This window comes from Pan troglodytes, chromosome 17 (genome assembly GCF_028858775.2).
Source record: "Pan troglodytes isolate AG18354 chromosome 17, NHGRI_mPanTro3-v2.0_pri, whole genome shotgun sequence".
Lineage (NCBI taxonomy): Eukaryota > Metazoa > Chordata > Mammalia > Primates > Hominidae > Pan > Pan troglodytes.
The window spans coordinates 81,975,961-81,997,018 of NC_072415.2; the positions used below are offsets into that span (position 1 = coordinate 81,975,961).

Sequence of the window (21,058 nt, forward strand, 5' to 3'; positions counted from 1 at the left end):
ACACATTTTATAGCTATTTTCTTTGTGGTTACCATTGGAATTCCACTTAGTATCCTAATCTTATAACACTGTAATTTGAGTTATTAATTCAAATTAATGATTTAATTTCAATAGGATACAAAAACCCTTCTTCTTTAATAGTTCTATCCCCATCCCATTTAGTTGTCAATTTCACAAAATTACATCTTTATAATTACATACCCCTAAGAATAAACTAGTGATATTCTGAAATGCCTTAGTCTTTTAAATTATGTAGGAAACAAAATGCAGAGTTATAAATCAGTTAGAGGAATAATAACTTTTAGAATATTTATTGTTTTATTTGTACATGTATTAGTCTCTTAAATCATGTAGGAAATAAAAGTACAGTTGTAAAGTGTCATTACAATAACACTCGTTTTATAGTTGCCCAAGTATTTACTTTTATTGAGAGCTTTACTTCCTTATATGGCTTTGAGTTACTGCGTGTGTTCTTTTATTTCACCCTGTAAGATTTCCTTGAGCATTTTTTTGTGTGTGAGGCAGGTCTCATGATAACGAATTACCTTAGATTTTGTTTATCTGTAAGCATCTCAGTTTCTTGTCCACTTTTAAAGAACAGTTTTGCTGGATATGGGATTCTTGGTTGACTTTTTCTTTAGCACTCTGAATATATCAGCCATTGCTTTTTGGCCACCAAACTTTCTGATAAGAAACCAGAAATCTGCTGATAATCCTATTGAGAATCATTTGTATGTGGTAAATAGCTTTTCTCTTGATACTTTCAAGATTCTCTTTTTGGATTTTTTTTCTCAAAACTTTGATTATGTCTCAGTGTGGGTCTTTGTGTTCATCTTACTTAGAGTTCATTGAGTTTACTGGATGTGTATATTCATATTTTGCATCAAATTTGGGAAGTCTCCAGCCATTATTTCTTCTATTTCTCTCTGCCTCCTCTTTCTTCTACCGTGACTTTCACAATGTATATGTTGGTCCACTTGATTGTGTCCTATAGGCCTCCTAATCTTTGTTTACTTTTCTTCGATCTTTTTATTTCTGATCTTCATATTCAATAATTTCCATTATCTTATTTTCAAGTTTGCTGATTCTTCTACCTGCTCAAATCTGTTATTGAATTTCTCTAGGATTTAAAAATTTTTTTCATTTCTTTTCAGCTCTAGGATTTCTTTGTGGTCTCTTTTATTCTTATTTCAATTTTGTTTATACATTTTTTTATTTTTTATTTTTTATTTTTGAGACGGAGTCTCTCTGTCGCCCAGGCTGGAGTGCAGCGGCGTGAGCTCGGCTCACTGCAAGCTCCGCCTCCCGGGTTCACGCCATTCTCCTGCCTCAGCCTCCAGAGTAGCTGGGACTATAGGCGCCCGCCACCATGCCCAGCTAATTTTTTGTATTTTTAGTAGAGACGGGGTTTCACCATGTTAGCCAAGATGGTCTCGATCTCCTAACCTCGTGATCCGCCCGCCTTGCTTGGCCTCGCAAGTGCTGGGATTACAGGCGTGAGCCACGGCGCCCGGCCTATACATTGTTATCTTAATTTTCTTCATGTTTCCCTTAGTTCTTTGAGCACTTTAAAGAGTTATTTTAATATCTTTGTTGAGTGGATATGTCTTCAGGTCTTTTTTAGGGTGAGTTTCCATTGATTTAATTTTTCTTTGAATGGGCCACAATTTTCTGTTTATTTTTATGCCCTGTGATTTTGTTGTCGTTGTTGTTGTTGAAAATGGGACACTGGAATCTACAATGTGGTAAATCTAGAAATAATATTCTACCCCTTCCTTAGGGTTTCCATTGTTACTATTCTTGTTATTGCTTTATTTATTTATTCTGGATTGTTCTTGTCTCTGTGCCAATGATCAGACTAACGTGCATATTAAGTTTTTCCTAGGATTTTTCTAAGCCTCCACCTTCCCCTTGACATTTATGATAATTTTCTAATTTTCCCTATATATGCAATTTATTTTAAATATCCTAGTATTTAATGTCTAGCTCTCAAAATGGAAAAAAATTTAAAAGGATGGGAGGGAAAAATAGGTGCTGGCCCTTTAAATATCCCAGAGATCACTGGAGATGGAGGAGAAAGTTCGTTGCAATCAGGGAGGTGCAATAAAAATGGTCCCTGTCTCATTCTGTGTACCTCTGTAATCAAAACAGGCATTAGCAATCAGGACACAGATCCCTGGTGTTTGGAGTACAGGGCCTTTCTCGCTCACTCTTTCTCTCACAGCTGTATTCAGGTCGCTCCAGGAACATGTGGACAGCATCCTGACATGGGTCTGGTGCTCATGGGCTGATAGCTGCAACTTTGCTGAGAGCTGAAGATGATGGAAATTAACCACAATTTATTGTCCAAGCTTGACCTTGGAAGTTGTAAGTCTTCAATAAACTCCAGAATTCCAAAATAATTGAGTTGTTGTTTTCTTCTTCAAGCTAACCTTGTCTTTTTCCCCAGTTTCCAGGGATTCCTCTTGGTTTTAGCATACTACAGACACTCCTTTTACTCTTTCTCTTTCTTTTCTTCCTTTTTCTTTTCTTCCTCCTTCCCTTCCTTTCTTTTCTTTTCTTTCTTGCTTGCTTTTGTTCATTCTTTTTTCTTTCGTTTTTTCTTTCTTTCTTTTTCTCTCTCTCTTTTCCTTTCCTTTCCTCTTTTTTCCTCCTTTTCTTGCCCCTTTTCTTTACCCTTCCCTTCCCTTCCCTTTCCATTCTTCTTTCCTTTCCCCTTCTCTTCCCTCCGCTCTCTTCTCCTCCCCTCTCCCCTACTCTCTTCTCCTTTTCTCTCCTTTTCTTTTGGCATAGGTTTTCTTGGTTCAGTATTTTTCCACTCCTAGGTTTGGGGCAGGTATGGAAAATGACCCCATTTTAATCTGAATTCAGTATGCTCTATGCTCTTTTCTACCTGTTTCATTTCCAGACCTCTTTTCAAGATTCACAGTAGTCATTATGTATTTTGAAATCTGTAATTAATTTCTAATAATGTTCCTGTTACAGTCCTTGTTTCTCTCTATTAAGTGTAGTTATCAATTTGTAATAAAACTATTATTGCCAGTTTGATTCTCCTTCTAGGCTTTAAGCTTCAGATTCAGTGAATGTAGATTATTTTCTTTTCTAAAGCCCAGTCTCAAATAAAAAAACTGTTACTAATAAATATCTTTTGACCTTTTAATACAAAATAGAATTTTACCAAAGAAACTGTAACAATTAATATTTATTCAGTTAAAAGATTAAAGTAAAATAATTGCTATCCATATGATATTTCTGCAATTTAAATATTCATTCCTTACACTCAGTAGAATATTTTAATTATAAATTAAATAGTGGTGGGTAAATACAAATTAAATTATTTGGTCTGAAACTAATGTACATAAATACCTAAAATCCTTTAATATTATAAAACTTCCAGGGAAGGCTATTTCAGATTGTGATTTAGGTTTATTCTTATAAAGAAAAACTAAAACCTTACCAATCTCTCCCTTCCCAACGGGACAGTTAAAGAGCAGTATATTCAGAAATAGTGATAGGAAATATTTTCTTTATATGGATGCTATGTAGAGAACAATGGTAATTACCAGTCTGGAGGTGAGTGAGGAAATCACTGACTATAATAAGATACAATTGAACTCCACCTTTGGGAGAGACATTTCTCTAGGCAGTAATAAACAAGTCACAGATACCGGGTTGGAATGTTACACTTTCAGAATAATGACCCATGTGTTGAACATACCCTAAAGGAGTATACTATTTTCTTGCTATGTTTTGTCTGTTTTTTTCCTATTAAAGCATTTTATTAATCTACACTTTTAGGAATTTAATAGACTGATATTTATTTTAGCTCTAAATCACATTAGAGTTTATCAAATCTATTTTTCAATAAATTAGAAAATTAAAACAAAAGGTTAGCAAAAATGGAAAAGCTAGGCTTAAACCCACATCTCATCTCTTCCAGCCTAGCCCAGCCTTTTCTGCATGATCATTTTTAAAGATAATCATTACCATCATTATCTTCACCCTGTTATATTTTTTCTGTTTACGTTGAAAAAATTAATATGTTTAAAGGATTGGCAGTCAACCAATACTGGTACAAATAAATCAAATACTGCTTTTCAAGAGACTGAAGAAATAGAAATGGACTCCAGAATATGCCCCCCAAAATCAGATGTACCTCTACCATGAAGACAGAAATGGTAGTGTGAATTTTTGGCCCCAAAGAGGCAGAAGTTGTGGTACTGTTAAATATGGCAGAGGGTGCACTGACTTTAAAAAATCATGCAGCAGTGCCAAAAGGACTCATGACAAATACCAAGAGGGTTGAATCATTGTTGAATAGGAAAATACTATAAAAATAATTAAGAGAAGGACAGATGCAAAGAAATAATAAATCTCAAGTAAGATTACACCAGAGAGCAGAAACTTGCACCAACAATTTTTTACTGTATTTTCATTTATTAATGCAAGCATTTCACTTAATTTTTACCACTTGCAAGTAGTGTGTAGAAATTTTATGTCTTTAAAAGTCTAAAACATAGACTGCATGTTTAAAACTATACTGAAATAAAGTAAAAGTTTATATGTATCAAAAATAAGTAAACAAATAAATAAATACATTATTTTACAGTCTCTTACTACATGAAACTAATAAATACTAGAGTCAGTATTATCCACTACCTCCTGTCACCTATAAAGAAAACATGGTCATATATGAATGTGTAATATCAAGTTACATATTGCCCTATAAATAACCTCAATAAAATATACACATATCATATGCACATATTGTACTAGTAATAACGTTTATTTACATTGCTCTGAACCTAAGAGGATAGTATTAGAAATAAATGGATACCTCTACTCAGAAGCATTTCATTAAGGTAAGCAGAAAACTGAATTATCACCTTAGGTACTGAATTGCATTGGTCTCAAAAATTGTTCAGCACAGTGAAGCAAAAATCCATTGAAGATTAAAGGAAAGTTGAAATCTAGATTAATTCTGTGGAATGTGGCCTGAATCTAGAACAGGAGGGTGCTCCACATTTGCCAGAAAACACAAGGAGTGTGCAGTGAGAGCAGTGAGAAGGAACCGAGGACCAATTCCCGTAAGCGGCCGATGGCATCGGTGATTGTGCTACTTCTCATTACTCCCCTCTACCAGAAGATAGGCCACTAGCTAGCTAACACAGATGAATATCTTCTAGTCATGATTAAGTTACATGAAACTAATAAATTGTAGTGTACCATATCAGCAACACACTGCATTTTAATCTATTTCATATGAAGACCTTATAATTAAGTAAAGCATATAAAGATCCATTAATAAAAATAATCTAATTATCAAGACTTAAAAATGCATAGCATTCTGCATTAGCAACTAATGTTCCCAAAGCAGTGAGTCTGCTCTAAATTTATTTTTTTCTAAAAGCCGTGAGAAAAATAGGAGAGTTACTTTAAGAGAGCTCAACATTTCTACATAAAAATATCATAAAGTAACTTCAAGTAAGTTCAAATGTTTGAATATAGAACTAACTTGGAACTTACTTCTATGGCACAGACCAGGCCTCATATTTTTTGAAAATGTCATTGACATACCTGACTGTTTAATTATTTAGAAAAATCTCACAAATTTTGTCCACCATTACCTTTAGTGTGTCATAAAATTAACAGTAACTCACAATTCAAAATATGTGTTAAAAGCTGTCTTGTGTACTTAGAAATTATGCTCCTAAAATTTTATCCTGTTTTAAAAAGTCTAGTTTGCTTTACAGAAAAAAAAAACTATTAATTTTATATTGTATGAATAGCATGTCAGACATACTTGCCAGACACCACTTACTATACGAATATTATTTATTTAACCATAAGTAGTATCTGGTAAAGTGTAACTCATTTGTAAAATTTCCATCCCCACAGATACAATGGTTTTGAACTATGAGTGTGTTCCTTCTTCTCATTCTATGTCCTATTTTCCAATAAATGTAATGATCTAATTCCATAGACCCGAAGGTTTTGTACTGATTAGATTAGTTAAATGCCAACTCTCACTTAGGATCTAAGGGTTGAAGGAATTTCTATTAAGCTATTGATAAAAAAATCTGACTTAAAAGAATAAGACTGGAAATCACTACCTTACTTAACACAGTGACTACTTCTTACAATAGAAAGGCTGAAAAGTTTACATTAGTTTGATAATATGCCTATTGATAAACAAAACACTACATCTGTAAATCATATAAGTGTTGTTAAAACAGATTTCTTTATCCTATTTTTAAAAGTCTTTTGAAATTACAGGATGTAAGCCATTTCTTTTTTTTAAAATTTTATTATTATTATACTTTAAGTTTTAGGGTACATGTACACAACGTGCAGGTTTGTTACATATGTATACATGTGCCATGTTGGTGTGCTGCACCCATTAACTCGTCATTTAGCATTAGGTATATCCTAATGCTATCCCTCCCCCCTGCCCCCACCCCACAACAGTCCTCGGTGTGTGATGTTCCCCATCCTGTGTCCATGTGTTCTCATTGTTCAATTCCCACCTATGAGTGAGAACATGCGGTGTTTGGTTTTTTGTCCTTGTGATAGTTTGCTGAGAATGATGGTTTCATTTCATCCATGTCCCTACAAAGGACATGAACTCATCATTTTTTATGGCTGCATAGTATTCCATGGTGTATATGTGCCACATTTTCTTAATCCAGTCTATCATTGTTGGACATTTAGGTTGGTTCCAAGTCTTTTCTATTGTGAATAGTGCCACTATAAACACACATGTGCATGTGTCTTTATAGCAGCATGATTTATAATCCTTTGGGTATAAACCCAGTAATGGGATGGCTGGGTCAAATGATATTTCTAGTTCTAGATCCCTGAGGAATTGCCACACCGACTTCCACAATGGTTGAACTAGTTTACAGTCCCACCAACAGTATAAAAGTGTTCCTATTTCTCCACATCCTCTCCAGCACCTGTTGTTTCCTGACTTTTTAATGGTTGCCATTCTAACTGGTGTGAGATGATATCTCATAGTGGTTTTGATTTGCATTTCTCTGATGGCCAGTGATGATGAGCATTTTTTCATGTGTCCATTGGCTGCATAAATGTCTTCTTTTGAGAAGTGTCTGTTCATATCCTTCGCCCACTTTTTGATGGGGTTGTTTGTTTTTTTTCTTGTAAATTTGTTTGAGTTCATTGTAGATTCTGGATATTAGCCCTTTGTCAGATGAGTAGGTTGCAAAAATTTTCTCCCATTCTGTAGGTTGCCTGTTCACTCTGATGGTAGTTTCTTTTGCTATGTAGAAGCTCTTTAGTTTAATTAGATCCCATTTGTCAATTTTGGCTTTTGTTGCCATTGTTTTTGGTGTTTTAGACATGAAGTCCTTGCCCATGCCTATGTCCTGAATGGTATTGCCTAGGTTTTCTTCTAGGGTTTTTATGATTTTAGGTCTAACATTTAAGTCTTTAATTCATCTTGAATTAATTTTTGTATAAGTTGTAAAGAAGGGATCCAGTTTCAGCTTTCTACATATGGCTAGCCAGTTTTCCCAGCACCATTTATTAAATAGGGAATCCTTTCCCCATTGCTTGTTTTTGTCAGGTTTGTCAAAGATCAGATAGTTGTAGATACGTGGCATTATTTCTGAGGGCTCTGTTCTTTTCCATTGGTCTATATCTCTGTTTTGGTACCAGTACCATGTAAGCCATTTCTTAAAACCCATTTGTTGGAACAAATATTCGAACAATTACTATGTTTATCATCAGAATTTAGTCCTGCAATCTTCATGTAATAGGTGTTCCTTAGATTATAGGAATGCCATTCCTTTAATAACTGAGCCTATTTTCGTAAACTATTCATTGAATAGTAAAGTGCTCAATACACGAAAAAAATGTTTTCACATGTTTTGTCTTCTGCCCTCAGACAAGTGGCCTTTAAAATACATATAAATTATTTCTCTCAAAATTCACTTTTGCCAGATAACACATGAACTTGTTAAAAACTTTTCATAATTTATAAGACAGTTTTAATCTTCAATTTGATGTTCGCAAATGTGTATATATGTGAGTACATGGGTGTTTGTATGATATATTTTCTATAGTTTTTTTTCAAGATTACAATCCTTTAGTATTTCAATGACTTAATATTTTCTTAATTCAAGCAAACTTGTCAATAAAAATCAGATTTTTTTACACTAACCTAGATCTATTTATCTATCTATCTATCACTGTTATGTTTATCAGCAGTTATAAATTGCAGGCCTATAAACAACTTTCTTAACATAAAATAAAATGAATGATACAGTCTAAATCTCTATTTAAATTTAAATTGACTTAAAAGTTAACTTTGTAATTGAGAGACTCCATAAACATTGAACTATGCTTTAGAAAAACAGAGTTAGGTATGAAGAAAGTTATATTTAGAAAAATGACCATGTTTTATAATAATGAAAGATAAAGTATGCAGTTAAGCTTGGAAATTGAATTCCGTTTTTGGAAATGAGTCATTTTCAAAACATTGAACATACTTTGCTTATATGTCGTAGGCATGTTTAAAAAAAGTTAGGCGTTGGCTGGGGGCAGTGGCTCACACCTCTAATTCTAGCATTTTGGGAGCTGCAGCAAATTTAAAAGTCTCACAGAAACTGTAAATACCTATATCCAACTGTACTCCATAAATCATTTTAATTTAAAGTGGTATCAGAAACTTGAAATATTAAAAATAAAACAATATGAAGCCTCTGGTTCCCTGCAAAAGGGTTCTTCCCACTCTTTTTCTTTCTTTCTTTTTCCCACTCATAATAAAAGATAACATATACACACATTTCCTCAGTCCAAAAATCTGTTTTACCTGGTATGTTCTTTCTTCTTCCACAGATTAATACATTAGTGTCTTCAGAGTCAGAGGGTATTTCATCCCTTCATAATTACTCTTAATCAATCTACCTCTTGCTAACTTTGCTCCCATTTACTCTATGAACTTGTATAAAATCTTAAAAATAAAGAAAAAGAAAGCAAATAAACATTAGCTAAAGGAAAAAAAACTTACCTACTTTCTGGATGCAAAATATCAAATCCAGTTGTCAAAGAATTTTTTCTTACTATTTTCTCATTTTTTTCAGTCAATGTCTACCCCAACATTTGCTGTCCATAGCATTTCAATGTTTTACATTATGTTTTACTTTTTATTCAAAGATATGTGCCGTGGAGGATTACACCTCCTGTATTTTGTAAGGGGTTTGTTTAAAGAGTACTAAGTTTGATGAGTAAGTTCTGGGGATCTTATGTACAGAAAAGTGACACTAGTTAATAGCGTATTACATACTTGAAATTTTCTAGGAGAGTAGCTCTTAAATGTTCTCACCACAGAGATACACACACAAAGATAACTGTGTGAGGTGATGGATCTATTAATTAGATTTACTGTGGGAATCATTTCACAATGTATATAAATTAAAATATTATATACACTGTAAGTATATGTACTTTTAAGTTGTCAATTTTACCTCAATAAAACTAGAAAAATAAAATAAATATGTAGATGATAAAAATAATAATATGAGAAACAGACTTCAACATCTCTGGGTTAATCTATGCAATGACTTTAACAATGATTCTTATTGTATTTTTTCATGTACCTTCATAATCTCTCTGGGAAAATCATCAGCATCATTTGTTTTACCTCTCATTAAAAGAGGAAACCATGTGGATTGAACATCACCACTGACACAATTACTTGTATGTTATTTCAATGTAAAGTAAAAATAATTTTTTTTTGATAACATTATTTGTTTCATCAAGAATAGGAATTCAAATTTCCTTACCGTTAACCGACATTGGTCTGCATGGCTTTCTTTGACTGTTAAAAACAAATAAAAAATCACTGCCAAAAATAATTATCTTACTAATGATGGCAGATAAATCATTAAAGAGCTTTAAAATAATCAGTGTATTTGTTAGAATGTCTGTTTTTATAATATAAGGACTTCTGAAAAATTATCGTTTCTGATTGCTTCATAAGATTATTTTTAAGACATTTACAACGTCTTAAATTTATGGACACTTGGCCATAAAGTGCTAGTCATGATTATTTTTTCAGAAACACAGCAAACATATTGTCAAAGAACTTCCTTTTTTAGTTAGAATTCATCGATTCAAATCTCAGTTCTTACACTTAAATAATTTTCAGCCAATTCTTTAACCATGTCTACAAGTTTTCTTGTTAGTAAAATGTGAGTGACTAAAACATTTCCCAGGTCATAAGGTTGTTATAAGGCTAAATAGTGTAATTTATGTAAAAATTATGCTTACAGAGTGCTTGAAATTATCACTTATTGAAATAACAATTATTACAATAATAATTCTAATTAGTTATTAGTTTTGGCAAACTGCAATTACTTTTACACCAACCTAATAGTATTATACATAACTAGTTTTACTGGTTGTTAATACAGAAATCTACTTAAAATTATCATATTTTAACCATTTCTGAAACAGAATTTCAAGATTTTAATAAAATATATGTTGTTAAAATAATGCCATTTAAATACAATGCATAAAATATATTTCATATTAGAAAACAAAAAAGCTATAAATAAAATTGCATAGCTTTGGTAACATTTAGATTTAATTCATCTTATTATTTTTCTAGGCTTCTATTGGAATACTTACCTCAAAATTAGACAAAATTCTAGAAAAATGTATCCAGGACAGGGGCTTATTTAGTTGAATCTAAAAAAAAATGTAGTATCTGCAGTTCTCACTGAATATTTTATCAGAAGGATTTCTGCTGTGAACTTTAAAACAGGCTCATTGTTTGATGTGGTGAAAGAAATGATCAAGATTGTGAAATAAATTTTATTCCTTATCCTGGTATAAACCATTTTAAGCTTATGGCTTATTTGGAAGGTGTAGTAGAGTATATGGATGTCATTTACTTTAATTCAATCTCAAAGTTAGGTAATGAAATATTCTTGAAGATATTTACTGAAATGAGTCTTAAATTCAAGTAGCCTCCCATTCTGGAGTTAAAGACCTTAAAAGCCTATATTTATCTCTTACCTCCATCCTTTTTCCTAGACCTACCTTCCAATATCAGACTACAGTATCTCTTAGCCCTTGGTAGATTATAACATTAATCTTTATTAATGTGGAAGACACATTTTAAACTTTAACTGCAAAGAAAAATATCAACTTGTAAATCTTAAGACAAAAATATGATTCATTGAATATAGAGATTGTGCCATTAGAAAATGATGACTCAAGGTATTTTCTATTGGTAAACTTCTCTAAGATTAGCTGAGGTAGATATAGAACAATTGGCCAATTATTTTGTTGCTTTAAATATGAATCTGTTTAGGAACTTTATGTGTTGCAGTGAGAAGGCAAACCTCAAGTTTGACTAAATCATCCAGTTTCTACTTTACCAATATATACCATATTCAGAATGAAACATTGAGCAGAGGTTTCATGTTCAAAGATGTGCTGTTTACTTGTTTAATTTTATTTTTAAAAACATATTTTGAAACTGGTTAACTCAATCCCAAATTAAGGAATAACTTGAGGTATTTTAAAATGTACTCAGAAATGTTAGCTAATATTCTGAACAATTTACTAATATAAATCCAGTTGACAATACAAATGGAATTAATTTTTAAAATTAACTTCATTTGAGTATTAACTATATATAATAAAATTGATTGAAGTGTAATTTACACATACTAAAATTCACACAGCAATTAACTAAATTTATCTTGACAGTTTCATGAGATTTTTTTCAAATATATTCAGTCGAATAAAACATCAAAATCATACTTAATAGTTTTGTCATCTCCAAAGCTCCCACATGGCTCTGAATGTTCTGATCCCTTCCCTGACCTTGACCCTTGGAAGCAATTAACCTATTTTCTGTAATATTATGTTTGTATTTTCGAAAGTGTATGTAAATGGAATGATATTTTAGGTATTCCTTGGTATCTCATTCTTTTGCCTAACATAGTGCTGTCAAAATGCATACATGTTGTTGTGTGCTATTCATCACATCATTTTTATTGCTAAGTATTCCACTTTATATGTTACATTTACCAAAGTTGGAAACATTGCAAATAAAATTTTTATGGGAATTTGTACAAGTTTTTTGGTAAACATGTTTTCATCTATCTTATGCAGTTACCAAATAGTGAAACCTATACAGTAAGTGCATGTTTAGCTTTATAAGAAACCATCAAGCTTTTTTTAAAAAAAATTGATCGTATCATTTTACATTCTATCAAAGTAAGAGATTTCCTTTTGCTCCACATCTACACCAGTCTTTTAAGGTCAATCTTTTTTATTCTATCCATTCTAGTAGTTGTATAAAGGTACTGAATTGTTTTTATTTACATATACTAAGTTTGAGCATCTTTCTTTTCTAGTGCTTGTTGGCATTTATGAAATATTCTGCAAATATTTTCCCACTTATTTATTAATGGATCGTATTTTTTTCTCTTCATGTCTATAGCTTTTTAAAAAATGTATTCTGAGGCCACAAAATATCTTTTTTTTGTATAAGTTGTATAAATCTTAAGTGATATATTTTAAGTAACATAGAAGATGTACAAAAAGGTTTGAAATACATTTTTTTGCCTACATATATTATTTTTCCCAGTATCATTTATTGAGAAGATTATTCTTCTAAGTGCAGAGTTCATTCCTTAACCATTAGCCCTTACCAGAATTCATTTTATTCTTTGTTAAATCTTTCCTGTCTTTTTAATCTCTTGACATTTTTCTTCTCTTTAGATTTTTCTTTTTAATTTAATCATTTAAAACTTACATTAAATAGCCTGTAACTCAATTATTTTACTACAGGTCTTGTACCTTCACTCTCCCTCTTTTGATAAGTTGTTTATTCATGCATCTGGTAATTTGAGTCATGGGTTTGTCTCAGCCAGGCTTTATCCCCAGCAACCTCGTGCAGCCTGGCTGAGCATGTGCCCTCCAGAGCTATAATATGGTAGCTATGATAAGTGCTCAAGTGGTATTGATGATTCATTTTCCATTCTGGAACATATAGGTAATTTACCTGTAAATTCTGGTGCATTCTGGAACATATAGATAATGCAAATTTAAGCCTTAAAATATTTTGAGTATAAGATTGCATTACAAATTCTCAGTGAACACGTCATATTTGTATAAATCTTAAACGCAGTCTTTTTGTTACCTCCATGTATCAGTAAACAGAAAGTTTTAATACTTCCTTCCACTGAAGACATAGCCATCAAATGATTTTTGAATTTTGCATGAATCTAAGTTCCAACTTTCCATTTTTGAATGACCAAAACCTTTTCTGCACCTAGAAGGCTGTGAAAATATAAACCACTTGAAAACCAAGGCCACTAAGCTAACCTCCTTCTGTCAATTTACACCGGCGTTCTGATTTTCAATTCGTGTTTTGTGTTCATTTTTAAATTTTCCTTTCTTGTGAATTCTGTTAATATAAAATGATGCCTGTTTTATATTCAATAGAGATTCTAAATCTTTAGTAGCATGAATAATAGATTGCAGGTTATCTATAATATCCAGAAAATAACAGTCTAAAATTATCTTTTTATTTTATAGAACTTTCACAAAATTTTGGACTTTGTTTTATGTTTTCCACATCTGCTTCATGTTTGCATTTATTTACTTGTGGATAGATTCTCTTCACACTAAACAATGTACTTTTTTGATGCTGTCATTTATTATAATAATATCTGGATACGTTGGAGAAGTCCGTACCAGCTCTCAGTTGGCCAGTGTGAAACCTGATCCCTTTACTTCACATAGAGAAGAAGACACATTCGCCCAACTTTCGAAAGAGGACTTACTTAGATATTTGTGTCACACGGAGATTGTATTTGCTACTACTAGAAATGGCTTCATTTCCCAAATACTGTAATATGTTTGATGGCCTCTGTGGTGGTCATTTGCCTTAGGACCAAAATCTGCCCTTCTGCACCCTGTGCATTTTTAAAATAATGAGTCTTTGCAAATATCTCTTCTAGTCATCTTTGTCAGCTGTAATCTGGCTAGTTCCTTCCAATAGGAGGCACTAGCAGGTGATTACAGATCAGAGGAACTTCTGCCTTCTGGAGGCATCTCTCCATCAAGGCCTGTCAGCGCTCACAGCACAGAGCCTTGTTCTCAGTCCTCAGACCAACATAACACCTAGGGCTTCCCAGCATCCCCCACAGTCCAGGGAACCAGGTACTGTTCACACTGTATTGATTCTTCCAGCCCCAGTGGGGAGATGCCCCAACCCTCACCGGGAAACACAGGCTCAGCTTATGACTCATGGGAGTTTCTCCATTTGTAACAAATAGCTTGCTCCTCCTCCTTTCCTCCTGAGGAACACTACCTCTCTTTTCATCCCCAGCATATCTAACACCTTAACGAGAATTCCCTATATTAAATCTCTCTCTGTTCTTTATACTAAAATAGGCTCTGTTTTCTTGTGCAGACCCTTAGTGATACAATCCCCTAGATAATGCAGTGACAGTTACTTTTGAACATAATTCAGGCAATGTTTAAATCATTCATGGGTACGGCCTTTACAAGAGGAAAAATCACAATTCCTAATAATCTGGCATAAAAACACTTACAAAGATTGTTTTGGTAAAATAAGTTAATAATCCAGTCTCAGAAAATTCATGACAAAGTCACACCTAAAAGGAAGTTGAAGTTTAAAAAAAACACACCATATATCTCATAATTTTATCTATAGGAAGTACAATATTGTCAGTAAAGTTTCAATGTAAGAAAGTAATATTCACACATTCCTTTTAATCTTTTCTTATGCTTAGACAACAAATCAGTCAACAACTAACTACTAGCATTAATACCACATCAATCACTGTTCTAGAAGACAAGTTTCTGGCCTCTGTAGCTTACATTCTAGCTGGGAAGCCAGGTAATAACATTTAAGGCAATGGTAGAGTGATAATTTTAAATAGTGATGAATGTTATGAAGGAAATAAAATAAAATATAAATAAAATAGTAAATAAACTAGGATAATATGATTTAAAAAATGGCTCCTTTTGAAAAGGTTGACATTTTAGCTCAATCCAGAAGGTCAGGGTGAAGAGGGAGTGGTGGTTTCCATTGAAAGTGTGGCAAAGGAACTAAACTGGGAATGTTTGGAATATGTTTTGTAAGTAGTGAATACAGTCTATTATATCAATGTGACGGTAACAGTCAATATGAGAATTTTGGCCTAAGCAACTCTATGAATGAAGGTGTCATTTAAGAATTTTTTGGTTTCTAGATAATTTGGCAAATAATAAAGACTTGAATTATATGTTACAGAATAGAAATCTTACATGTGGATCCTAGGCTTCCATGATATTTTGGAGAAAACTTTATGTAGAGAAAAGAAAGTAATAGGCTAAACAGAGGGACAAAAAATAAATTTAAAACATTCTATCAAATTTTATATTTTGGGGTTATACTTACTTCTGAATAGCCTGAGAAACAGGGATCGCCTTTCATACAACTATACTCTCTCCTCTTTTCCAAGTCTGTAGTTAGCCTATCTATGTGTATCTTTCGCTGACATGGTCCATATACCACAAAACATCTTCTGAGGGACAATTTACATGACATTTTTTGAGTCTTTACTATATAGAGAAAAACTCAAAATTTTCTTCAAGTCCTTGGGGTGGAAAATAATTGTGATATATACACTACTGTTCAAAACAAAGAATATGCAAATGTATAATAGTTGAAGGTATTTATTTTGTAGTGTTAGCTAATGTAGGGAAAATAAAGTCCCTTTATAAGTATCTAAAATTTTCCATCTCTGAATTTCTATCTATGATGTATTATATGTGTGTATATTATAAATAATCACTAATAACTGTTCTATTGTATACTAATCAATAGTCTTGATGCCACTTAGATATCAATATTTTATTCATGGAAATAACAGATCTACTTTTCTGCTAATAGGTGAACCTAACCTGAGAAATTAAATACGAAGCTAAGATATCAGCCTGACTCATGAATAATTTATCAGTCCTGTTTTGCTAATTGTGAAATGAATATATTTAGGTCAAAGATTTACCTGACATTCCTGTGGAATTTTGCATCCTCTGGTCTTTTTTATTCATTATTGCAGCTTTATGTTTTTCTGGAGATTTTGCCTAAATCAGCTCTTGGTGGAATTTGCTTGCAGTTCATTATGACATCTGGGTAACAAAATAAAAAAAAAGCAAAGTTTTGAAATAATAGCTTTGTTTGCATCTTGCATGCATTCTTGATATCATGGGACCCTTTTGGACACATTAGAATCCAAAAATACTGAAAACTTATGCAAGAAATCAGTTGCTAATGGATAATTTATTAACTCCCTTTTTGTTCTTAAAAGCATGAGATTGTAAATTGTTCTACATGGGATCTTTTTAAGAGATTTCATTAATCATGTGGTTTAGATAAGCATTGCTATAAAATTTGTAATTTTCACAAATGTAATTAAATCAGAGATCTTTGATTATTAATTTGCATATTTTTACCCTGTACATATTAGATATCAACACTTGGGAATATCAGTGCTAAATTTTAAAAAAGTCACTATTATTATACAGCCATATGGCTTAGGGAGAAAAGATACAGATAATAAACTAGTTAATTATGTCAAGTGATTTTGGAGCCATAAGTGCTATGGCAAAAGTGACATAGGGTAATGGGACTGAGGCTACCATGGTCTATATGTTTGTGTCCCTCCAAAATTTATGTTTTAAAATCCTAACCTTCAAGATAATGGTATTAGGAAGTGGAGTCTGGGGAAGTAATAAGCTCATGAGTGGGAAGCCCTCAAGAATGAGATTTGTGCCCTGGACAACTCATGTGCACCACATGAGGACACAAAGAGAAGACACCATGTGAAAACCAGGATGCAAACCTTCCGAGACTCTGAGTCAGCTGGCTCCTTGATTTTCGACTTCCCAGCCTCCAGACCTGTGAGATGTAAATTTCTGGTGTTTGTAAGCCACTCATTTTTATGACATTTTGCTACATAAGCCCAAAAAGAACTAAAACTTGGGACTTGGATTGGCATGATGGTAAATTTAGAGAATCTGAAAAGAAAAATCTTTTCTGAGTAGATAGTATTTTAGGTGTGAAAAGGAATATTAAAACGCAGCAATGTGGCAATCTGGAGAAAGAATATTCTGGATGGTGAGAAAAGCAAGGAGAAAGGTCACCAGAAGAAAATGAGCATTGTCTGCTTCAGAGAGAGATAGAAGCCTGGCATGGTAGGCACACAGGACGTGAAGAGAAAAGGAGAAGCTGCCAAGATTTTGTAGGTCATGGTTACACTTTGCATTTTATTCAGGTTTAATAGAAAATGCATTGGTGTGTTTGAAGCAGTGTGGCTGTCGGATTCATTTTACATTTTACACTTATTACATTATGCATAATACATATAGAGAGGAGGACTTGAGAAAAACAAGAGTAAAACCAGGAAAAATGGTTGAGAGATGATGGCAGTAGTTCAGATGATACTTAAGAGAAGTGAAATACAGTATTTAAGAAATAACATCTCCAGAAACTTAATGGTACATATACAATAGGGTGTCTAAACCACGTCAAATTATGATTATGGCCCCTCCGTCTTTCTCTCTCTCATATCATGGTATGTTCTGATTAATACATATCTCCTTTATCACTTTTTTTTAGCTTCAAATATTTCTCCTCAAAAAGTTCTTGCCCTCACTAGGACCAGCTACCTCATGTCTTTGTGATTACAGATTGTTTTAAAATTTATCTGGCCTAATATTTGGTTAGTACATTCTTTTTTTTTTTTTTAATTATACTTTAAGTTTTAGGGTACATGTGCACATTGTGCAGGTTAGTTACATATGTATACATGTGCCATGCTGGTGCGCTGCACCCACTAACTCGTCATCTAGCATTAGGTATATCTCCCAATGCTATCCCTCCCCCCTCCCCCCTCCCCACCACAGTCCCCAGAGTGTGATATTCCCCTTCCTGTGTCCATGTGATCTCATTGTTCAATTCCCACCTATGAGTGAGAATATGCGGTGTTTGGTTTTTTGTTCTTGCGATAGTTTACTGAGAATGATGGTTTCCAATTTCATCCATGTCCCTAAAAAGGATATGAACTCATCATTTTTTGAAAATGTGGCACATATACACCATGGAATACTATGGTTAGTACATTCTAATTTAGTCTATGGGTGTTATAGTTCATCACTTGAGACAGAGCATAATTGGGTAGCAATAATTCAGACACTCCCCCAATCTAAAGGGTTCTAAAGAAGAAAAATCCCCATAGTCTAAATATTAAAACCTAAGACACACACTATACCAGGAGTAATCGAATTCTTCTATATTAGAGGTTCCAGACCTTAGCAAATATCCCTAATGCAAATATTGCAGAGTAAAATGACTGCCAAAGTTACTGATGAGGCATTTCCGATCACACCTTTAGCTTTGAATATGTTAGTGTATTAGATATCTATTGGTACCATAATAAATTGTCACTAATTTTGTGGATTGAAACAACACCCCTTTATTACCTTACCATTCTCTGTCAAAAGTCTAGCACAATATTGTTGGTTCACAAAATCAAGGTGTGGGCAGGGCTAAGAATCTTTCCTGGGATTCAGGGGATAAATCTACTTCTAAGCTCCTTCAGGTTGTTGTCAGAATTCATTTCCATGCTATAAACATGAAAGTGCCTAAGTTTCATTTATGCGAGATGGATAAGCAATAGAGACATGCTGTACAACATTGTGTCTATAGCTAATACTCTTACATTTGTACAAATGTACTTACGTTTATTTTTAAGTACATTATAACTAATGCATTTACAAATTTGTTAGAAGAGTATTTATCGTATTAAGTGTTTTAACTACAACTTTTGAAAGTTCGTTTCCTTCCTTATTTCTTTTCTTCCCTCCTTGTCTCCCTTCTTTCCTTTTTTCTTCCTTCTTTTCCTCCCTCCTTCTTTACTTTATTCCTTCATTCTCTGCTTCTTTCCTTCCATTCTTTTCTCCCTCCTTCATTCCTTCCCTCCCTCCATCTTCTATTCCTTCCTTTCAGTTTGCTATCCCAAGCACAAAGAACAATTTAAGCTTACAAAATTGATTAATATACACTCTGAATAAATTTATGTCAAGTTCCTTCTTGTAATATAATCTTGTTTTTCTACAATTGAAAAATGAGTCTTGAAGGAAAGTAAACTAAAAGCTGGAAAAGCACAATTTCTATTTTTACTTTGAGGTATAAATTGCCTTTGTCATTTTAAAATATGCCAAGTTAAATATTATGATAAATGCATAGGCTTTTCAGACACATATTTTAAAACATATTTAAGTATGTAAGTTTTCCCAACATGTTAAGTAGAACCAAATAGCAGCCAAATTCCAAGTACACGATTACAGCTGAATGTAGAAAGCTGTGAAGAATTTAGTAATGTATAGAAAACCCAGTCCTCAGTTTAGCCAAATACTCTAATTTGGAAGTGCTAAATCTGATGTAATTCCAAACCTTTGCTAAAAGAGACCAAGACATGACATGAGACAAAGCTATCTTTGGTCTTCTACAGTTTATGCAAAGTCAAAAATTTTTTCTATCTGCAAATTTAATTTCCGTAGCTTGATAAACTCATGTCTACCTAATACGTATTTTCATCAAGATAGTTACTTTGATTTAAGGTAATATATTTTACCCTAGGTTTATTTATTATTAAGCATTTAAAATTGTGTTTTAAAAATCTGTGGCACTAGTTTCACTAGAATTTTATTGATTGTTATTCTGTTAGTCAAGATGCATGTATTTGAGTGATTGCCTCAATCTTATCTCTACTATTCGCCCTTTATTTTATCATGAAATTTTGCAGCAAAATGGATTGTCTTCAACACCAATACTATGGCAGAAATATAAAATTCATAAACCCTCTTAAATTAGGAAAAGAAAAGGAAAAGAGGAAGGAAGAGGGGAAGGAAGAGGGGAAGAAAAAAAGGAGAACAAGAAGAGGAAGGAGAAGTAGAAAAAAATAACACATAGGCATCATGGATGGCATTCTGTGTACGATGTATATGAAAGGACTTGTTTCATTCTGTGTACGATGTATATGAAAGGACTTGTTTCATTCTGTGTACGATGTATATGAAAGGACTTGTTTCATTCTGTGTACGATGTATATGAAAGGACTTGTTTCATTCTGTGTACGATGTATATGAAAGGACTTGTTTCATTCTGTGTACGATGTATATGAAAGGACTTGTTTCATTCTGTAGACGATGTATATGAAAGGACTTGTTTCATTCTGTAGACGATGTATATGAAAGGACTTGTTTCTTTGTGTGTGTGAAAGGACTTGCTTCCTAGCTCATACTACAATTGCAATGGTTTTTTGAGGAAAAAACTAACTAATAGAGTTACAGAAGTATAGATTAAACATAGAGTGTAAAATAGTGAGACGGAAAGATAACATTATAGACATACATATAATTATAGGGGAAAATGCCAAATAGATAATATAGTATTTTCCACCTCTGAAATATATTTATATCTCTGAGATGGACACACATGTTCAGTTTTATGTAAAGGAAACACAGGATATTTAATAACAGTTTTGACTTAACAAGAAAATGAGAATGAATGTCATTCCCCAGGTGTCATTCTGGCTGCCTCAGACTGTTCTCGGCCACCCATCAGTCCTGGTTTTAGTGCAGATAATGTTGACATAGGCTTGTGGACAAACCATTGTATCACCTATGAGGGATCTAACAGAGTGTAATCGATAAAGTGTAGTCTCAAGACAATTATTGTAAATTTAAGCTATGTACAGGACAAAAAAGGTAAATACTATATACAAGTGAGTGCAACTTAAAAATAAATGTGTTTCAATGAGAAAAGCACAAATTTAAAATTGTAGGAAGAAGAAAAAATTTTGTCAATATTAAAACTTTTTCATTAACAGGAAAAGTATCTTCACAAATAAACAGTATTAATGGATGCAATATAGAATATACTTAAATATTTATGCCCTATTTGGAATGAAACAATCTTTAAAAATATTTTTAACTT

The 21,058-nt window shown here is 32.9% G+C and overlaps 1 protein-coding gene across 1 annotated transcript in view; it reads right to left on the reverse strand.

Moving 5' to 3' along the window:
- Positions 1-7,172: 7,172 nt before the first annotated feature.
- LOC134808641 (uncharacterized) overlaps positions 7,173-21,058 on the reverse strand; it is a 267,128-nt gene continuing 253,242 nt past the window's right edge. Inside the window, exons 4-5 of the mRNA XM_063795891.1 lie at positions 16,065-16,188; positions 7,173-9,841 (exon numbers count right to left, since the gene is read on the reverse strand). Of these exons, the coding sequence (XP_063651961.1) occupies positions 16,121-16,188 (68 nt within the window). The 3' untranslated portion in view covers positions 7,173-9,841; positions 16,065-16,120. The remainder of the gene's footprint in view (positions 9,842-16,064; positions 16,189-21,058) is intronic.